This window comes from Amaranthus tricolor, chromosome 9 (assembly GCF_026212465.1).
Source record: "Amaranthus tricolor cultivar Red isolate AtriRed21 chromosome 9, ASM2621246v1, whole genome shotgun sequence".
NCBI lineage: Eukaryota > Viridiplantae > Streptophyta > Magnoliopsida > Caryophyllales > Amaranthaceae > Amaranthus > Amaranthus tricolor.
In genome coordinates, this window is record NC_080055.1 from 25,524,186 (window position 1) to 25,533,933 (window position 9,748).

General features: G+C 35.4%; 1 protein-coding gene across 1 annotated transcript; it reads left to right on the plus strand.

Moving 5' to 3' along the window:
- Positions 1 to 833: 833 nt before the first annotated feature.
- LOC130824655 (ERAD-associated E3 ubiquitin-protein ligase component HRD3A-like) lies at positions 834 to 8,791 on the plus strand. Its single transcript, XM_057689742.1, has 6 exons — positions 834 to 1,491; positions 1,899 to 2,390; positions 2,564 to 2,779; positions 3,723 to 4,046; positions 4,179 to 4,421; positions 8,194 to 8,791. Exons 1-6 carry the CDS (start codon positions 949 to 951, stop codon positions 8,407 to 8,409), a joined length of 2,034 nt encoding a protein of 677 aa, XP_057545725.1. The 5' UTR covers positions 834 to 948; the 3' UTR covers positions 8,410 to 8,791.
- Positions 8,792 to 9,748: the final 957 nt, after the last annotated feature.

Consider the following 9,748-nt stretch of genomic DNA (forward strand, 5'->3'; position numbering starts at 1 on the left):
ATACATTGTTTATTTAAATTTTTGTATTCAATTCTGCAAAATTATATAATTAAGGATTGAATTGGTGCATCAATAAATATGCAAAGCCATGTGAGACATTGATTAGAATATAAGCCAATATATATTTTTTTTTGTTTTTGTAATATTTAAAATTAATATAGGTTAGCAATATGTTTTAAGGCTTTTCTAGTATTAAAAGTTTAACACAAAATACAAAAATTGAATACAAATAAAAATAATAATGTGAAATTAATAATTAATAAAATTGAAAAAAATAATAAAAACGATTATATTAGGATTTTGTCCAATTCGAGTCACTTTTTGGGGCGAGGTGAATTTCGGGTCATGGTTCAAACTTTTCGAGTTTTACTTCACTAATTTTCGATTGGAATTTATATCTATTTCGAATTAGACAAAAATTTAACAAGCTTAATCGGTCGATATACTCCATTGTTTATTTGATTTTGCAGCAATTGCTAATTGTTACTTTATTAATATATCACGAATTCATGTGAGAGACCATTTTAATTTGGCCCAGCTCATTACATATTTTTTAAAATATTGTAAGTAGGTATTAAGAATAATGTAAGTAGACATTTAAGATATTGAAAGTAGGCATTAAGAATACAGTAAGTAAGCATTAAGGATAATGTAAATATGAATTAAGAATAAGGTCAAAATTGATAAATGCTAAAAAAATTAAAATATTATTATACACACAATTTGGACCGGCCCAAATTGACGATCTCATAATAAGACCGTCTAGGACATTAGGGTTTAATAGGCTAGGCCTAAGAAACCACTTGTATTTATTGCAATGCTATTGTGGCGAAAATTGATTGGTTAAGACACGACGAGAACAAATTAGTAAACGTTAACCAAACTAACTCTTGAATTTTGATAATCAAAACCACATCGAAACGGTTTTCCGACCCGACCCGACACGAAATGCGGCGGATCTCCACCGGCCGGATCGCCGGAACCTCTCTCATCATCACCATTTTCTGTCTCCTTCCTTTCCATTCCCTTTCTCGTCCCTTTGTCCTTGTTCTCACTCAAGATGATCTCAAAGACACCGTCAATAATCCTTTCGATGATCCAAATTCCGAACCCGATTGGGATGATTTTGGTGATACCGATTCTAGCTCCGAGGAGGAGCTTGATCCCGGGTCATGGCGACCCGTTCTTGAGAAGGAAGAACTAGAGCATCGTTTTGGGGATTCTTCGTCTTTGTATTATATGGGTGTTTCGAAAATGGTATCAGCTGCGAGTTCAGGTGAGGTTACATTAATGGCGGAAGCTTCATCAGAGATTGAGGTTGCTGCTAAAGGTGGTGATCCTCATGCTCGGTCTGTACTTGGTTTTTTGTATGATATGGGGATTGGTAGAGAGATTAATAAAGCTAAGGCGTTTATGTATCATTATTTTGCTGCTAATGGGGGTAATTTGCAATCTAAGATGGCTCTCGCTCATTTTTATGCTCGCCAAGATGTAAGTTTCTACTTCTTGTTTTCAATTTTAGGGTTTTTTTAGTTGCTACAATTGCTTAATAATTGCAAATACTGAATTGAAGTTATTGTTGATTTGGTTTTTGTAATTCAATTTTTGTTATTCTAGATGTAAGTTTCCCATATTTGTCATTCAATTTGTTGAAGTTAGTTGTTTTGGTTGATAGGCATATATTTATAATATCAAATTTTGTGTATTTTGTAGTTTCCCATATTTGTCATTCAGTTAGTTGTTATTCAAGATGTAAGTTTCCAATATTTGCAATTCAGTGTGTTGAATTTAATTACGTACGATTAAAGATATCGAGGTTAAAAGAAATGCAGTGATGTTATCGTTGATTCTCAAACCAACACTTGATTGATCAAAGAGAATTGTTTATATATATGCAGATGTATGAACAAGCAGTAAAATTATATGGTGAATTAGCACAAGTGGCAGTGAATAGTTTTATGATTTCTAAGGATTCCCCTGTAATGGAGCCAGTAAGAATTCATGTTGGAGCTGAGGAAAACAAGGAAGCATTGAGGAAGTCTAAGGGGGAAGATGATGAGGATTTTCAGATTCTGGAATACCAAGCACGAAAGGGTAATGCTGTAGCAATGTATAAAATTGGGATATTCTATTATTTTGGACTTAGAGGATTGCGCCGTGATCCTTCCAAGGCATTGTCTTGGTTCTTGAAAGCAGTTGAGAAAGGAGAGCCCAAATCAATGGAACTTCTTGGGGAGATTTATGTTAGAGGAATTGGGGTGGAGAGGAATTATACTAAGGCTCTTGAATGGCTTGCTCTTGCTGCTAAACACCAACTTTACTCAGCTTATAATGGAATTGGATATTTGTATGTCAAAGGTTATGGGGTCGATATGAAGAATTATACCAAGGTAAGCATTTCTTTTGGGATGTTAGATAATCAAAATGACATCAGAATAATCCTAATCTTTTGGGATTAAGGCTTTGGCATTGTTATGTTGTGAAGTCTTTTTTGCTTCATTTCGTATGTTTTCTGTTATGGCATTTTAAGCTTGTTCTTATACTGCCACTCTTCCTTTTACAGGCAAAAGAGTATTTTGAAAAAGCGGCTGAGAATGAGGATCCTGGTGGCTATTATAATCTTGGAGTCTTGTATCTTAAAGGTATGGGGGTAAAGAAGGATGTGAAACGTGCTTGCAAATTTTTTATATTGGCTTCGAATCAAGGTCAACCAAAGGCTTTCTATCAGTTAGCGAAAATGTTTCATACTGGTGTGGGTCTGAAGAAGAGTCTTGAAACGGTATGTCGATATTGCTTACATTGTTTATTGGTTTGGTATATCATCTCTTGTAATTTAGCATCCTCGTCGCTTGTCCCCACTCTTTTAATATGAGCTTGGTTTAAGTTTAGACAATGTTATTAGTTTTTTTTATCAAACTGATTAGTAAGAGGAGATGTAATAGCTCAAGGGATGAACCATGAAATGCCTAGATAACTTGCTTCTGTGGATTGGTGTCTCCACTATTGCATTGATTATCTCCTCGCTAGCTGTATTGTTTGATGTGCAAACTGTTATGATTTACGAGGCTTAGTTTAGTATTATCAAGTGGCTCGCTTAAGCATTATGAAGTTGCAAATCACATTCACGTGGCTGCTTGAAGTACCAAATGCAAAACATTCTTATCAAATTTGCTTCCACACGTCCTTCTATTTCTAAACTTTGTTTGAAAAAGGTACCAGATGGTTTGGTCTTTGTTTGGTCATTATTATTGGATAAACTCAATGCTGCTGATGAATTTTGCCTATGAGACATGACATGAAAGCCCTAAATTTGGTTTGTGTTGCTTTGATATTCCCTTTGAACGCGTATTTTTCAAGTTGTTGGGATTTTCTAGCTACGGATGGTAAAATGATTCATTACATCATGCGCACTTCTTATTTATGTGAAGCTGCACATGATGTTTGCTATCAATGGTGAATCAAAAACAATCTCTTTGTTAGTGTTAACACTAACAAAGGTAAGACTGCGTAGACCTCCAAACCTCACCTTAGGTGGGAACCATTTAGTGGCGTTGGGGTAATGGAATGTTGTTGTTGTTGTTACTATGCTTTGCCCTGAATGTTAGGATGCGTTCTAAATGATTTTCTTTTGTGTTCTATAATTTCGCATGATTTTGGGTATACACGATTCACTAAAGAAATGCAAAACATATTTTCTTTATCATGAATTGATTTTGTTCTAGGCCACTGCATTGTACAAATTAGTTGCAGAACGAGGACCATGGAATTCCTTATCTAGGTGGGCACTAGAGGCCTACTTGAAGGGTGATGTAGGTAAAGCATTGCTCCTGTACTCCAGAATGGCAGAGCTGGGTTATGAGGTAGCAGAAAGTAATGCTGCGTGGATTCTTGATAAGTTTGGGGAACGTAGCATGTGTATTGGAGCATCTGGATTATGTACAGATACTGAAAGACACCAGCGTGCACATTCTTTATGGTGGCAAGCTTCTGAGCAGGGTAATGAACATGCAGCCTTGTTGATAGGAGATGCATATTATTATGGTAGGGTATGTATCGATGAGTCAACTTCTTGATCTTTACTCTTGAGAAGTTAATTTTTATCTTTTAATTTGATTTATGGTCTTCTCTGACTCAAAACACGTCATGGTTGATTATTTGTATCTTTATTTTCTACCCAGGGAACGGACAGGGATTATGAGCGTGCTGCTGAGGCGTATATGCATGCTAAATCTCAGGCTAATGCGCAAGCAATTTTTAATCTTGGGTACATGCACGAGCATGGTCAGGGTCTTCCTTTTGATCTTCATCTTGCTAAACGCTACTATGATCAAGCATTGGAAATTGATTCTGCAGCAAAGTTACCTGTCACCATGGCACTTACAAGCTTATGGTTTCGGAAAAATTATGCCAACAGTTTTTTGGTGAGTTCCATTTGTAATTGGTTTAATGCAATACAATCTGCCAGTCTATTTTGTTAGAATTGATCCAGTTTGCTGGGCTGTGAGAATGGGACTTATGATTGTCGGTCACTCATCACCAATATTGGTCACTAAGTTTTGGGATAGACAGAGAAATTTTAAACAGGTTGATGACTCGAGTGCTTAATTTTTGTGTTCTCGTGTAGTAATTCTACTTTTTCAGCATCTCTGATAGAAGGATCTTATATCTTTCTTTAGTCTTATACTCAAATAGAAGTATGTGTAAGTCCTGCCTCTTAAAATAGCTCAATACCAATTTTCTCTTCATCTGCCCTCAAATGGAGCCTTTATTGCGTAGGAAAGTATAGTGGTGCAGTTTCTTAAAAAGGGTGTTCATTGAAAGATGAACACTAAATGAATTTCCCTTTGAAATTAACTATTCAGCATCAACCCTCCCACCACCTCCCCGTTTTTTCAACTTCTCTTTCTGCCATGGCCTTCCGATCTTGCACCAATTTTTATCATTGGCTAGTCTCGAACTTCGGTCCTTATAGGAGTGAAAATTTGAGCTACATTTAGAAATTTAAAAATATACACGTTCGAAATTTTGATCTATACCAAACTGCGTGTATGCATTGATCAACATTCTCTCTGCTAATCTCATCCACATATTCAATCTCTTTCTTCATCTCATCTCACACATTTATTTCATCTACTTGTTTTTTATTTGTCTTACTCACCCACTAGCAACCAGCCAAAATTTAGCCACCACCCTCACTTACAATGTAGCAAAATAGGGCGATAGAGGAATCCTCATATGTGCATATCTTGAATCCTTGTTCAATAAAGTACAAGCATAGGATGATGTGTCTTGCATTCCTGCTTGGCCATTTGTACAACATATGAAGCTTTTTTAGTCAATACTGTTTTCATTTCTTTTAGTCGGCCATCAGACAGGTCGCTTTGCTCAGATCTCCTCATCTAGATCCCTAACAGACATTCAAGCTTTTGTGTTTTACCCATTTCTTCAGCTGATAGTGCATTGAGAGCCTATCCTGTCTCGTGGCTGTTTTAGCGCAAAGGTATTTCGTTATTTGATTTTGGCTTGTTGAGAGTAGTGTAGCTTTTGGTGATTAGTCTAGTCTAGTATTTGTCAACATAACCAACCGGAGAATTTGATTTGATGACCCATTTTCCTCTCATTACCTTTCGGCCATTAGGCGATCATTAACTTCTTCCTGTCTCCACTCATCTTGGTACATGTCATTGTCATAACTCATTTCTTATTGCTTCCTTCCACTTTCATCATGGTCAACTGAACTCAGTTCTGCAATAATGAATTGTCATATCACACTTATGTTGGTTTTAAAAGCTGGAGAACACTCTTCCTCTTCTTTGAGAGAGGTCTTTTACTTTGAGCACTTGATACGATTTGAACCAGGAAAGAAATAACCATGAATTAAACCCTTAGTAATCTAATATTTCAGTCTTGAAACCTTGTACTGTAAAGTAGTAATTGATCAACAACCTTAAAACAATTTAGTGAAAAAGTGAAATTTGTGACATGAATGATATTAAGAATTGGTATTTGTTGGAAAATATGTCAATATATATATCTCAGTCTACCTTTTGGGACGTGATTACTGATGTGACATGAATGTTATGAAGAATTGGTATTTGTTGGAAAATATGTCAATATATATAAATAAAATGTCCTCTCAGTCTACCTTTTGGGACGTGATTACTGATGTCCTCTCAGTCTACCTTTTAGTGTCCTTAACCTCTTGCTTGTATCGTTTCTTTTCTATTAGTTCTTTGTTTTCCTTTTGTAGTGGTTCTACCTTTTATAGGCCTCTATGTTATCTTTCACATGTAATCACGTCCCGTTATCTTCCTCGAGCCGGGGGACTCCTTTGGCCGTGCTTTCCTTATGGGTATGAGTTGCCGCCGTCTTTCCCTCCCCAGACCCTGACCTTAGTTTTCTAAGAGCGGGATATATTGGATAGGATGATGATGATGATATAAATAAACTGAGTGGGGGAGTTAAAAATATATGTGGATGATCATTGATTTTGATTTAGTTCTGGATTAGTATCAGATGGGGGCCTATAAAGTGTGGTTTTTGTTATCGACTATCTCACTTTGTTTTGTTTTTGTTCATGTAACCGACCTCATATGTTGGGATTAAGGCCTTAGCATTGTTGTTAAATTAGTGAATCGTCATGAAACATGAAAATTTTTATTACATAATAAACGGAATTCTTTCATTGCAAATCTGTATAATATATCACATACTTAGGTCTTATAATTTGTATGACCAAAACTACTATGACCAAAACTACTAAGCCTGGCATGATGAGCACTCCAAGTTTTAAGAAAAGCTGAACCTACCTCATGTCCAAGCAAACTAGATCAACGAAAGTAAACAAATAAAACTTGTGAAAATTGTGTCTAATCAATGACTGATAGGGCTGGTCTTTAAGCTGATTAATTTAAACTTATATAAGACGTGTATATTCTGAACGCAAAATATAACTAAGCTTGATAATTTTGCAGTGTGTAAAACTGACTGTTCATTACAAGCTTAAGTTTGCATACATCCTAGCAGTAAGCCACTACGCCCCGCTGCCCCCCTTCCCACCTGGATGGTGGACTTTTGTAGCATTGTGGTGACAAAATGTTGCAAAACCTATGCATTAAGGATTGTGATATAATTATAGGCATCTTTAGCCAGGCAAAAGGGTTAAGACAGTTTACTAAGCCTGTTTGATCTCCATTCTCCACCAGTTTAGGAGTTAAAGATAATGATCAAGTTTAACCTACTAAGCCTGCTTGGGATGAATTTTATTTATCCTTTTCCCTGTTTCAGATTACACTTTGTCAAGCTTTGTTGAACTTCTCTGCTGCACCCCGTTTTTATGCCAACACCGAAAATCGTTCATTCTTTATATCAAAATTTATCATCTGGAATCTTATAATTTGTACAATCTTTGCATTGAGCTTTGCCTCTTATTTGACGTAGATTGTGACCTTAATATATTTTCTTCGACTCTTAACCACATTGTGTTCGAATGTGAGATTTGTACCTTTTGAAACAATTAGAACTTATGACCATTCTGTTGAACATGGGCATATGCTTATCTTTGTATAAATTCCTGCTTGTATTAATTTTGTGTACACATGTATATATGTACAGAAGTTCACATACAAACCTAAACTTAATACACATATGTGTGGGTATTAATATATGTCCAATGTTCTTTTATTTGTATCGTTTCTACTATTTAACTTTTTTGGGTGAACATCGCAACGAAATAGAATGGTGGAATTAAGATTTTCTAACTGGATACTAGAGGCGTTCAAAACAGACCCGATGACTCAATATTTACCCGACCTTGGAACCGAACCCGACTTCGAAATGAATTTATGATAATGTATAAATCAATGTGGACACAAGACTTAATTTTGAACCGACTCGACACATTTGACCCAAAATTGACTCGATGAGCCGATTGAACACCTCTATTGGATACCATGTTTTTTAGGGTTGATTGGGTAGCGACTAGCTCATGATGGTGTCCTTTAATAGTTGACTCAACATGATCTTGTGTGCAATTTGATTTCTGAATTTACGGGTCTTCATTGCAGAAGATCAAATTATTTATGTTAACTATTCATTTATTTGTATCTTGATATATGTTGCAATGAAAACTTTATAACGATGTATTTATTTGTATCTTGATATCCTTTGCAACGACTATGCAATCAAACGCAGGTGCGCACAATTGATTCTCTACCAGATGTGTATCCGAAGATTGAAGCATGGGTTGAAAACATTCTCATGGAGGAAGGAAATGCCACAATACTGACTCTTTTCGTTTGCTTACTGACGGTCCTTTACCTTCGTGAATGGCAACGTAGGAATGCAGTTAATCAGGCTGATGATGTCGCACAACCGCTCAACGAGCCGCCTATCCAAGCCCCACACTGAGCTGCCATACATTCGTAGCATAGTGTCATCTGTAGAACTCTATTTCCGTTTCGTATATTGGGGTCGAGCCAACTCGATAAATTCCATATTTGAGAGATAGAGAGATGGATTGGTGATCCGACATACTTGTTACTAGGCGTAGTTTTTTCTGTCACAATTTTTCAAATGTTTGTGTACAGACAAGTCGACTTTTGAAGCCATTGTACATCAAAACCTCGACATGGCCTTGAACGGGGTTTCGTAGTTAACTTATTGTAATATTTCATTTGAATCTATATAATTTAAAGTTTTACTCTTTTAGGTCACTGAATTGTAGTTGTTTGAATGTGATCTTTACATTAGTGCCTCTTTATGATTTGAAGTTGATTTGGTGATTGCTTGATCTTGAAGTCTTGCATGTTTAATAAAGTGTCTTGCTCAAGTTACACACAAGACAAAAGACGTAAGAGTAACATAATAACATAATACACACATGGAAACGCAAACATTATAAGCGATTTTAATTTACTAGAGAAACTAATTTTTCGTCCACTAAAACAAATGGAAAAGCCGACAAAGCCTACAGTTTCTCAAAGTAAGAACCGTTGATAATGTCAATAATTCTATTTGTAGCATAAATAGTTAACTTATCAGTAAGAACTTGTAAAATCGACATTATCAATGATTTTGATTTTTTCAACGGTTTTACTTATTTTTGTTGAAACACCGACTTTTTATACAAATAGATTAGCTGACATTGCCAGTAGCGCTTTCATTTTTCCTTAGAAAAACTGTTGACATTATCTTTTTTTTTTTCCAGTGAATCGGTAATGAATACTATTGTCCCTTGGAATCGGTAACAAAGAGAAATAAAATATTCTTTTAAAAAAAGGTGAATATTGGTAATAGATGAAGAAAAGGTAAATTGTGTACATGAAATTAAAAAAAAGTTAAAATGTGTAAATTAGATTAAAAAAAGTAGTAGACCATTGTCTAAAAATAAAAATGAAAAAACTGAATAGAATAGATTAAAATAGATTAAAAGTGAAAAATAAGACGAGAAAATAGGGATGATTCCAAATAGTAATACATTGGGGGCTACTAATCCCTCTATTGAACATTGTATGCATACAATAATGGTGTCTACCTGATCCCTTCCCTTTCTTTCGCTATCCTTTATAACAGAGAGGTTACCAATGGATTAAATTTGCTAAGTTCCGAAATGAACAAAAAGAATCTCAATGACATTATAGTAATTACATTTGTCCCACATTCATAGAAAAATGTAGTCTTAACTTACGACTTACGAGCATTATAAAACTAAGCTCTTGTTATTGAGTTTATAAGTCATAATAATAGT